Genomic DNA, 11,271 nt, shown 5'->3' on the forward strand with positions numbered 1-11,271 from the left:
ACTTGACATCTTTACGTATGGATATCTGAATGTGAACAGCTAAGAAAAATTCCTGAATAATTTTGCCTCATATTTATAACATTCAATTACTTAAATTGTATATTTATGATTGCCATGGAAAAAGTTGTAGGTTTTGGAAGTTAGTTTTAACCATAAATTACATACATAATTTAATAAAACAGTTTTAGGTCTGTGGTTTTACAGGGTTCATACTTGCTTGTAGTAGTCAACTAATCTGCTTAAATTACATGCCTGAAGTCAAATAGAATTATGTCTTAATATTTTCTGCTACACTCTTTTTGTTTGGGTTATAAATTACTTTTAAATAAAATGAGTATTTTACAGAAATATGGTAATGTGTGTGGGTGAGAGAAGATGACGACGTGTTTTCCATTACAGTGCCTCTGCTATCGGGCAAATATTGACCAGTAGAATACAATTCTGTGCAGGTGCATTAATAATGTCCCTGGCTTGTATAAATAAGCAAATGTAATCCCGATAACAAACACAGGGATCAGGTTGTCGCCCTGAGGTCTGAGCTTTATGTCATGGATATCCACTGCAATGTGACAACAGTAGAGGCTCAGACACAGATCAACTCCACCATCTACCACCTGGTTAAGATGGTCAGCATGTGTGTGAGCTGCACCTTGAACACTGTACTCAGTGTTCCTTTGCTCCTGGCCATCACACGCTCCCCATCCCTCCTCAGTCACACTCGCTTCTTGCTCCTCACACACCTCCTCTTGTGTGACAACCTCCAGGTAGGTCTGCATTTTTTTTGTCTTTGGACTCCTGTTTGAATCAGATTTTTATGAGACCGTTTCAATATACCTTTTCTTAAAGGGACAGTTCACCCCAAAAACAAAAATACATATATTTCCTCTGTCAGCAGTTTCATGTAGGAACTATTTTCTTTCTACCGATAATTCCTACATGAAACTGCTCACAACAAGGTCTGTGTTTTATCCAGAGTAACCAGGTCATGATTTCTGCAAAGAGACATTGCTGTTGAGTTTTTCAAATGTATTTTTTTGGCACTTTGAGCACCACAAGCCGAGTGCCATATAGTCCCATTATATTAAAAAAATTGCAGACATCTCTACGGCCAATATCTCCAAAACTCAGCAACTCACACCAAAACAATCTAGATGGATAAATAGCACTACAGGTAAGAGGAAAAATATGTATTTTTGATTTTGGGATTGAACTGTTCCTTTAACATCTGAGATGATGATAATATGCCCTTTGACTTTTGAGCTAAATGATCATTATTGTTACCATTTCAGCAGCTCCTCTGGACAATCAAAGCAATTCTCTTAAGATCCAGAGAAGGTATTCCTGTGACTCAGTGTCTGATCTTCTGTGCTGCCATCCAGGCCTGCTCAATGGTTTGTAACAATGATTATATTATATATGATTTATACACTAGTCTGCACTGTCAGTGACAGTAATGGTTGCAACTCATTTTAATTGAAGAGCACTTCGAAAGGGCAACTTACCGTTCTTTTGAAAATGTATTGGCATTACTCAGGTTTAAAGGATAGGTCTGTCTGTCTGAAAACAATTCTCACATACCCATAAGAACACTGAAAGAGTTATTGGTCACTGTAATTGTTCCTCCTGTCCAAATTGGCCAAGAACAGATCCTTTCCTAATGTGATTCCAATGTACTGTAAGTGATGGGAAACAAAATCCACAGAATCCTCGTTTTGTGTAAAACTTAAACCAACGCTAATATGAGGCTTCAGCAGTCTGACCTAGATCTATAAAATGGTATCTACAAAAGTTATCTCTGCTAACTCTGCTGACAGTCTGCTCTGACTCACCTATTATGAACACTGCACTTCTAAAAACCTTGACATGGCAGGTAACTGAGGGTTGCCTCTACTTTATGTCTTCAATTTTCATTTTTTTGCACAGGTGGATCTCTTCCTGAGCACCGCTCTGGCTGTGGACCGCTTTGTAGCTGTCAAGTGGCCCCTGCGCTATCAATTCCTGATGTGTCGTCAAAGGAAGAGAGCGACTATTGCAGCCATATGGACCTTACCAGCTGTGCTCAGCAGTGTGGCTTTGTGTATCAGCCTCAACACCATCCAGGTAAATTTTCCCCTTTCCCGCTGTCGACCTCTCATCCTTGCACCCTGCCTGTCAGGGACATCGGCTCTGGTACTGTTTTGCACCGTGGTAACTGCTGTGGTGGTGCCTCTCTGCTCTCTGACCATCCTGGGATGCTTCTGCCAGCTCTGCTGGGACATGCGTGCAGGACTGCTCTCCACCAAGAGAGCTGGTGTGACCCTGACCCTCCAGGCAGCTCAAACCATTCTCTTTTCTGTTCCTCTGGTCATGGACAGCTACCTGATCCCTGGCTACCTGCACAGTGATGATCTTGATATAGCAACCACCATCATCTACAACCTGGGGTTGTCACTCGTCCCTCTGGTCTATGGCTACCGCTCACGGGAGCTGCAGCAAAGGATACGACAGGCTGCACACAGGAACAAAGTCAACAACCAAAATTTGTCATAAAGTCTGATAAAGCTGCTATGTATAAAACTTAACACGTTTTATCTGTGCTGCCTGAATGAGGAGAGCAGCATCTTCCCATTCAGCACAGCAGGTTTTCCACGTTTATTGCATAATGCTTGAATTTACTTGATTGTTTGAAATAGCAAGGTTGAATGGTTGAGTCAATATGCTGTGGTAAGGTAGCAGCAATGTAATCCATTTGCATTTCAAAGGCAAACAATATGTGTTTTATTAGAAACAGCAGAATAAAATCAAGCTTTTATGATGTGAGTTTAAAAAAACCCCAAGTCAAGTTGTTCAAACACTGATAACTACTGGACAGATGAGGGATGCTTATAATAATGACAAATAAAAGACAGCACAAACTGCTTCAAGATATTTAATTTGTACCATAAACACGTATATGCTGTATATCTACTCATTAAAGTCACTATGTACTTTGACACTTTGTATTATACAAAACATTCAAGAATATAGAGTAGTTATGCACAACAGAGGAATAAATACTCAATGCTGCCAGAAAAATACACAATCAATCATATTTTAAAGACAGTGGGACTCGTGGGGAAGGTGTGCAGGTCAGAGAGGTCGGGCAGCTTCCCTGATTGTGATGATCCCCCCTTTAAGAGGCACAGGTACAAATCCACAGGTAGCACTGAGGTAAGACAGCACTCTCCAAACATCAGCGGTTAACCAACTGCTCACTGATCTCTGGAAACCCCAGCATACAAGAGCCAAAACATGAAACACTGGATTTACCAGTGTAAACCAAACAATCTACAGATGAATGAAACTTAATGCACACACTGTATTATCAATCAAAGCATTGGAATGTACTGTGTTTGTCACCATATTGACGTAGGCACTGAGAATTTCTTGACAACAAATAACCTACATATTATCATAAATATTATCAACGTAGTCTTCATAAAAGTATGCAGCATTCCAAACAAGAAATAGAGTACTCTCTTGCTGTTGTCGGCAAATGTAATGTAGATTATCATGTAAGTCGAAGGAGGATCATTTAGCATTTGACCAGACTTTGTGCTCAAGTCTTTAGCAGTTTCCTGTCAGCGTAGTAAGTAAACGTTAAACCTTTCGATTGACTAATTTTAAGTGAAAATGTATGGCACAACACAATATTAAGGAAAGGGAAATTTTCATATATAAGCAGCATTACATGTAAAACCATCACTGGTCCCCTCAACATCACGCATCACCGACCCTGATGTCAGGCGCTTCCTTCAGTACAGGCAGGTTTTCTTCATAATGCGCAGGAACTCCTGCTGGTTCACTTCTCCATCTCCATCCCTGTCTGCTTCATCTATCATTTCCTTTAGAAACACAATACAAGAGGGAATGAGAAGAAGAATGGAGGAGGCAAATCAAGCTAGTTTGATAGCATTCATGAGCAAATGTTGTGATAGTTGCAAGTCATGCCCTTTTGGCTTGTGAAAGCAACCGGCCTGTAAGTTACAGTAGTACACTGAATATTGCTTTATTACACAATTGTGTGCTGTACCTGCAGCTCTTCGTCTGTGAGGTTCTCTCCCAGCTCTTTGGCTACTCTCTTCAGATTCTTGAATGAGATCTTGCCCGTCTCGTCGTCATCGAACAGGCGGAAAGCTTTCAGGATCTCCTCTTTGGAGTCCTTCTCGGCCTAAAATCAGAGAAGATAGAGAGTAGTTTTGCCACAAACTGCCATTCTGCAGGAGGCATGTAGTTGTTGAAGAACAGACAATAGAACATCAACATCATAAACTCCAAGAAACGTGGCCAGAGTTTGCATGTGTGCCAATGAAAAGCAATACCAGTAAAGTCAATAGGAAATCTAAATAGGGATATGGTGGAGTTAAGGTTGTGGACTAAAGTCTGTTGTTGTTCAAATCTGTAGGACAAAACCAGTAACTCACTTTAAAACTAAAGAGAAATGAAAGATTTGGAGGTGCAAGCAATGGGAATAAATATATAGAATATATTTCTCGACCATTTTCTGTGTCATGACAGTGAGGAAGTCAGCGAAGGAGATTTTCCCCGTGCCATCCTTATCCACTTCACCAGTCATCTTCTTGATTTCCTCTTTCTTTGGTTCGAACCCCAGAGCTCGCATTGCAACCTGGTACAGTTTGAGAAAGGTGGAGAGTGAAGCACACATAGAAAACTGCCCACCCCCCCATGTTGATTGTGATCAGATCACTTTTACCTTGAGCTCCTTGACATCGATGTATCCGGATCCGTCTGTGTCAAACAGCTCAAAGGCCTCCCTGATCTCCTGCTTCTGCTCCTCGGTCAGCTCCGGTTTGGGGGTTGTCTTCTTGCGAGGAGGTGGCACAGGACCCTGCAGGGACGGTCTCTTGGCACTGGTCGCCTGGTGAGGACACAGGAGGGGAGGGAAAAGAAATCTTAATGGTAGCAGACACAAGAGCCACCAGGTCTATGATAACATCAGAATCAGAGAGGTTTCTGGGGGAAAATAAGCATTTCCCCAGACCTACAAAAACCAAATAGCTGTTTAGTAGAAAAAGGAATCATGTAAATATCTATCACCTGTGGCTCAAATGCAACACACTAACATAGATTTAAGTTATTATGAAACATTTCCACTCACCATCAGTTGCTGTATATTTGATGGACAAAAAGGAACTGCAAATCTAATTGGCAATCAATGTTTTCCTCTGGGCTAGAAAGCCTCCCTATCATTTAGGTAGGAGGAGATGATAAAACGGTTTATACTTTACATCAGTTGCTCGCATTAATCGTTTAAATACACTTAATGCAAGATAGTCTCTTATTCCTCAAAACCGTCTTATTTATGTCGCAGGAACAGACCGTTTCTACAGCCAACAACAGCATGCACAGGTTTTGCTGACCAGCAGCTGCTGTCATGGAGCCCAGAGGTTTGATTTGTTCACCTTTTTGTGCCAGCAGACGAGCCAAGTGTTTTATGGCTATTGAGGAATTAAAGGATTCAGACAGGCATAAGTGGGAGTAAAAATCAAACGCACCAGTCGGGCACAAAGATGATTGGTTGCTGAGGATCACGGGGCACAAGACTCGAGCAGAAAATTCAGAGCAGTAGAGACTGAAGTCAAACCTCCTTGGGTTTCCCAGAGAAATATCAGATACTGGAACAGAATATGGAGAATGATGAACTCTTCGTGTCATATATATATGCAAAATATATCATATTTCATACTGTGTAATATAAATGGTGCATTTGCTCGTGCTACTCAGTGAAAGTGCCTCAATACACCCTCTAGTGTCAGCAGACCTCAGATCAGAGCTTCTAACAGAAGAGAAGAAGATAATACCATAATAAGATAATTGGGAATAGCTAATGATAATAATAATAACAATAAAAACAAAACTTTATTTATAGAGCACTTATCAAAACAAAGTACAAAGTGCTTCACAACAAGATAAATAAAATGCCACAGTGAATGACGAGATATGTAATAATATTTAAAGGTAGCCTAAAAAAATTATATAGTTGACAAGATAATAATTATATAAGTGAGTTCTTGTATGCCTCAGATATTGCCTATGTGCAGCCAACATCCATGGCCTCTGTGACCAAGAGGGCAATTGTCACTTCTGAAGAAAGCATATTATTATAGGGTTCACAGTACAGCATGACATACTCCGTGGCACAAGTACAGCTACTCATATCTCTAATATGTTCTCAAATATATGCGCCAACACTAGTTTGATACTAGTTGTTTCTTTTTTTCTATAGCTGCTTCTTTAACTTTTGCAATTATCCTTTTCTCAATATAGTGTCTTATTTTTCTTTTATTACACGTTCATGCAGTTCCATTTGCACTATTTGTCAGAAATCAACTGGTATATGGACATTGGTTTGATCTGTCTCTATGGTTTTTACTTAATACTATATGTGGTAATACTATGTTCTTGAAAAATATTAATATTAAAGTAATAAATTCACAAGTTTCATACTGGCTCCCTGAATTGTTGGTCTTACGCATATCAAGGGGCGTGGTCTTTGAGCTAGGAGGCGGATATAATCAGTTTGTGGTCCCCGATTGGTTTAAATTGTGGCGTTCTTTGACGTATACTGTACACCATTGGCTATTCATGAACGTCATCTTTGTGCTGAGCTTTGACTCGACCAATTACAGAGCACTTCTCACTCAGCTGATTCGGACAGTTAATGATTCGTGCGCGGTTTAGTTGCACGCGCTGACCGCAGGTAAATAGTGCAGTATCGCGTGCTTCTGATGTTAAAAGTTGTCACTGCGTATTATACAATTAGAAACACCTTTCCACCTGACACATATTTTCACCACAGTACCTTTGCCAAGTCGTGATAGTTTACCTCACCTGTTGTCACTTTTCACTCATGGCCACGCGCGTTCGACCGGTGAGTTAAAACATTTCTTTATGGTGCATATCTGCGTTAACCTTTCATGTTTCTAATGCCGTGTATTTGCTTAAAATGTATCAATAATCGCTTTTTGCGTGTCATACAGAGTAGTAAACGGTCTGCAGTCGTCGGGGGGTCTGGTTTCCTGGGCAGACACTTAGTGGAGAAGCTGTTGGATCGAGGCTACTCTGTATCTGTGTTTGACATCCGTCAGAGCTACGAGCTGCCTGGTGTCACCTTCCACCAGGGAGACCTCTGCGACAAACAGGTGAGACTACTCCTCAGTCTGCACCAGAGCTGTGACACTTAGGCCTTGAATGTTTAATTATCATCAGGCCTACTACACATTAAAAGGACTAGATCTCAGCTCTGTTAACTCAGATTGGAAAAGGTAAATGTTCAAATACAGTACAGGGTCATTTTTAAGTTTATGTAGACCTGAAATACTTGCAGTTTGCTAATGAACACTTGAGATTTTGCCCCAAAAGATTTTTAAAAATATCTCTGGCCTGGACCAATGACTATTCTCAAGGGTCTATAGCTGTGAGATGTCTGTCACATTCTGCTCCAGGCTCTGCTGCCAGCGCTGAAGGATGTGTCCCTGGTCTTCCACTGTGCCTCCCCAGCCCCTGCCAGCGATGACCGTGGCCTATTTGAGAGGGTCAACATTCAGGGTACACGCACCGTTATTCAGGCCTGCCTCGAGGCTGGAGTGCAGGTGAGGCAGCCAGGGGACGAGAGACTGGGCTTTTTTTGTTTGTTTGTTTATGCAGTTGCCATTGAAGTGATTTAACTCTTGGTTTTTGCCAGAAACTGGTCCTGACAAGCAGTGCCAGTGTGGTGTTTGAAGGGACAGACATTAAGAATGGCAGAGAGGATCTACCATACGCCAAGAAGCCCATTGACTATTACACAGAGACCAAGATTGAGCAAGAAAAGGTAGGAGATTGGTTCCACCAGTGTAGCCCAGTGGTTGGCACTGTTGCCTCAAAATGAGATTCATTGTTTTGTGGAGTTTGCATGTTTTCTCCACTTTGTAATGTGTTTCCTTCCTATAATTTTGAGTGGGCATGTGTCTGTGTTAGTCCTGTGATGATATCCGAGTGATAGTTTTTTGGAATGTCCTCCTTCCTCACGAAGAGATCAGTATCAAATTTTATTTTGTTCAATTAGCTTTATTTTCATCAGCATCATACAACAACATATATCATCCTCAGCAGCAGTGGGTACATCTTTCCCAGACGTCCTCTGTTATTTGCATGTCATTCCTGCAGTAACACCTACGGGAGAGCAAATGATCAGAGCACACTTCTGCAGCATCCACCGTTTTGCAGTATGCAGAGCTGAATATATTTTACTTCCTTTGTGTTTTAGTTGGTCCTTGAGGCTTGTGACAAGGAGAAGGGTTTCCTCACAGTTGCCATTCGGCCTCATGGCATCTTTGGCCCTCGAGACCCACAGCTGGTTCCTATCCTAGTGGACACGGCTCGCAGGGGCAAGATGAAGTTCATCATTGGGTACGTCATAGGGGTTTAACGATTGATTAATTACATTGATGCCAATCCAACTGGTTTAATCTACTAATCGAAATAGAATAAATGGCTCTTGTTTCAGCAATAATCACTGTAAAATAGTTAAAAACACAAATATGTATGACTTATTGAGGTTCACGTATCGGAAAGTAACATTTGGCTCAGCCCATACATATACTGCTGTACCAGTGTGCTGAATGATTACATGCTTTAATTTTTTTTTCTTTTTTAGGTACTTAGTGCTTATTGGTATATTTCGTTATTTAATTCTCTGTCTTTGTTTTCTTCAGTGATGGGACCAATCTGGTGGATTTCACCTTTGTGGAGAATGTAGTTCATGGCCACATCCTGGCTGCTGAACGCCTGAGGCCAGACTCCCCCATATGTGGAAAAGTGAGTGGGGGAAAAAAAATCAAACACAGAGCCGACCACATGGTATTGCTGGTTTAAAGGATTCTTAAATCTTGTATCCCCCTCTTCATTTTCAGCCATACCACATCACCAATGACGAGCCAGTTAGATTCTGGGACTTCATGTCTGAGGTGTTGGTGGGTCTGGGATATGCTGCTCCCCGCTACCACCTCCCCTACATTCTTGTTTACGGACTGGCCCTGCTCCTCTGGCTGCTGGCCCTGATCCTGCGCCCTCTGGTGTCCTTTAAACCCACCTTTACACCAATGAGAGTGGCCCTGGCTGGAACCCACCACTACTATAGCTGTGACCGCGCCAAGCGGGACCTGGGCTACAAACCGGTAGTCAGTCTGAAGGAGGGGATAGCACGCACAGTGCAGAGCTACCCTCATCTCAGACAAGGGGCTTGATGGTAGAATAGAGGTGAAGACTGTTGGGACATGTACGGCTGTGAGCGTTAGTACAGTCAAGGTGATCAGGTCACACTGAATGGACAATTCAAAATGAGCTAACAGACCGTTTATCTTTATCCAAACCCCACACTGAATAGCATTTGTGCCTTTTCAAAGTGTATATACCATTTTCACCAGCAGGTGGCAGCATGCCATCCTGGTTTCAGTGCACAAACTGCAGTCAGATGTTACAAAAGTTTTAAAGCACTTAGTGAATGGTAAAAGCACAGTTTATGACAACTGAAATATACTGATATCTTACACTGTGAAAACTGCAAAGATGTACAAATAATCTGAAAAATGTTCATGTGTTTCACCCGTGTGCTGTACACACATTGAGATGCTGCTGTTTTATGTCAGAATGCCTTAATACATTCCACTAAACGATGATTCTCCTGATACAACTTGCATGAAAGGGATTGTTTAAAATGATGAATGGCTTTACATTATATGGCCCAAAGTATGTGGACATGGATATGTACTTTGGTCTCAAGGCGTTTTATTTAGTTTGGGATAACTGTGGTTCCAACTTGTGACAACAGTTTGGGATAGGCCCTTTGTTTGAACAGAACAGTACCCCGTGCACAACTTCACGTGCCTAAAGAAATGGATTTCTGGGCTTTGTGTTGAAGAACTTGACTGGCCTGCACAAATCCCCATCCAATATCTTTAGGATGAATAAGAGCGGCTACTTTGAGGCAGGCCTTTTCGCTTAAAATGAGTTGCCGACCTCTCTAATGCTCTTGTGGCTGAATTGGAGGCAAATCCTTGCAGTCAGGTTCCAAAATCTTGTGGAAAGCCTTCCTAAAAGAGTGGACGCTGCGATATATAGCAGCACATTACTGCTCATAGTTTAGAGCGTAGGTTCACATTTTTTTGAGTCTGTTCTAAAACAATATATACCCATATGTACATTGAAACTGTTGTTTCTGGTTGTTCCTCCAGTCTGGCCATGAAATGATCCCTTCCTAATGTGATTCCAGTGCAACAAATGGGGGACAAATCCACAGTCTTTATATGGAAAAAAAAACATTTTAAAGTTCAGCCAAAGCTAATATGAGGCTTTAGCAGTCTGAGATAGACAAATCAATGGATATCTTCCAAACTTAGTGTTTTTAGAACAATATTCCCTATTTGTGTAACTATCATAGCTGAACAAGGAAACACTGTCCAGGGAAAACAAAGGGAGGGAATTTTACCCTAAAAACACATTGGAAGATACCCACTTGATATGACTAAATCAGACTACTGAAGTCTCATATTAGCTTAGGATGAATTTAAGAATGCATTTTACACAGAACAAGGACTATCTCTTACATTGGAATTGCATTTAGAAGGGATGCCTTCATGGCTAGTATGGACAGGAGGAATGATTACAGTGATCAATAATTGTGTCATTGTACATATGGGCATGTGAGAATTGTTTAAAGACAGACTTGACGAATGAGATGTTCAACAATCACATCGGACTAATGTTTGTTGGCAATATAATGTATTTCCTTTTTATAGACATCATTTTTCATTTTTCATCATTTTTTCCAAACACACTTTATACATTCATTCTGATACTGGAGTATCTCTCGTTAGATACTGCGTATCATTAGAATGGCATGTGTGTCTACCAGTTAGGCAAATTGCTAGAATACTACTCATGGACTGTCATTGAATACAATAACGGGATGGGCAATGAAAATGCATCATAAGCTACAATCCTTGTATTTCCATCTGTCATTTTGATTATGACAAAGTTATTAAAAGTTATAAAACTGATGAACTTTTAGACACTACAGTGCCTCATTTTCACAGTATTCACGTTGAATGTATTAATTAGCTGCTACAGAGGTTTGCCTTTTCTAGGTGAAGCATTTTTGTCATTCCATGTCTTGGTGTGGTGACAGCAAGGTGGGGCTTAAGTTCAGATACTTTGCATTCTCGTTTTAATTCAGCGCCAGCAGCACCCTAA

At 41.1% G+C, this 11,271-nt stretch overlaps 3 protein-coding genes across 4 annotated transcripts; 2 read left to right on the forward strand and 1 right to left on the reverse strand.

Moving 5' to 3' along the window:
• Positions 1–154: 154 nt before the first annotated feature.
• On the forward strand, positions 155–3,664 carry LOC122880778 (olfactory receptor 10G4-like). 2 transcript variants are annotated; one of them, XM_044206226.1, is made up of 3 exons: positions 155–764; positions 1,290–1,391; positions 1,924–3,664. In XM_044206226.1, the coding sequence occupies exons 1-3, from the start codon at positions 549–551 to the stop codon at positions 2,527–2,529; spliced, it is 924 nt and encodes a 307-aa protein (XP_044062161.1). In that variant the 5' UTR covers positions 155–548; the 3' UTR covers positions 2,530–3,664. The 2 variants fall into 2 exon arrangements, with proteins under 2 accessions (XP_044062161.1, XP_044062162.1); XM_044206227.1 differs by having other exon boundaries at positions 1,293–1,391.
• On the reverse strand, positions 2,895–5,433 carry cetn2 (centrin, EF-hand protein, 2). Its single transcript, XM_044206231.1, has 5 exons — positions 5,138–5,433; positions 4,733–4,897; positions 4,517–4,645; positions 4,052–4,189; positions 2,895–3,863 (listed from the first exon to the last, which is right to left on the reverse strand). Exons 1-5 carry the CDS (start codon positions 5,138–5,140, stop codon positions 3,774–3,776), a joined length of 525 nt encoding a protein of 174 aa, XP_044062166.1. The 5' UTR covers positions 5,141–5,433; the 3' UTR covers positions 2,895–3,773.
• Positions 5,434–6,644: 1,211 nt separating this feature from the next.
• On the forward strand, positions 6,645–11,078 carry nsdhl (NAD(P) dependent steroid dehydrogenase-like). The gene is made up of 7 exons (XM_044206224.1): positions 6,645–6,910; positions 7,020–7,181; positions 7,485–7,631; positions 7,724–7,852; positions 8,288–8,430; positions 8,736–8,838; positions 8,934–11,078. Exons 1-7 carry the CDS (start codon positions 6,890–6,892, stop codon positions 9,264–9,266), a joined length of 1,038 nt encoding a protein of 345 aa, XP_044062159.1. The 5' UTR covers positions 6,645–6,889; the 3' UTR covers positions 9,267–11,078.
• Positions 11,079–11,271: the final 193 nt, after the last annotated feature.

This window comes from Siniperca chuatsi, linkage group LG8 (genome assembly GCF_020085105.1).
Source record: "Siniperca chuatsi isolate FFG_IHB_CAS linkage group LG8, ASM2008510v1, whole genome shotgun sequence".
In the NCBI taxonomy this organism is placed as follows: Eukaryota; Metazoa; Chordata; class Actinopteri; order Centrarchiformes; family Sinipercidae; genus Siniperca; species Siniperca chuatsi.

What these genes read in the sequence shown, in the direction of transcription:
- LOC122880778 (XM_044206226.1), top strand. Translation starts at nt 549, where the DNA reads ATGGATATCCACTGCAATGTGACAACAGTAGAGGCTCAGACACAGATC. An exon ending in TCTTGTGTGACAACCTCCAG is followed by an intron (nt 765 to 1,289) that starts GTAGGTCTGCAT and finishes TTACCATTTCAG; the next exon opens with CAGCTCCTCTGGACAATCAA. An exon ending in CCATCCAGGCCTGCTCAATG is followed by an intron (nt 1,392 to 1,923) that starts GTTTGTAACAAT and finishes TTTTTTGCACAG; the next exon opens with GTGGATCTCTTCCTGAGCAC.
- cetn2 (XM_044206231.1), bottom strand. An exon ending in CTGTCATGACACAGAAAATG is followed by an intron (nt 4,190 to 4,516) that starts GTCGAGAAATAT and finishes CTCTGATTTTAG; the next exon opens with GCCGAGAAGGACTCCAAAGA. An exon ending in TCACAGACGAAGAGCTGCAG is followed by an intron (nt 3,864 to 4,051) that starts GTACAGCACACA and finishes GTGTTTCTAAAG; the next exon opens with GAAATGATAGATGAAGCAGA.
- nsdhl (XM_044206224.1), top strand. Translation starts at nt 6,890, where the DNA reads ATGGCCACGCGCGTTCGACCG. An exon ending in TGGCCACGCGCGTTCGACCG is followed by an intron (nt 6,911 to 7,019) that starts GTGAGTTAAAAC and finishes CGTGTCATACAG; the next exon opens with AGTAGTAAACGGTCTGCAGT. An exon ending in AAGATGAAGTTCATCATTGG is followed by an intron (nt 8,431 to 8,735) that starts GTACGTCATAGG and finishes TGTTTTCTTCAG; the next exon opens with TGATGGGACCAATCTGGTGG.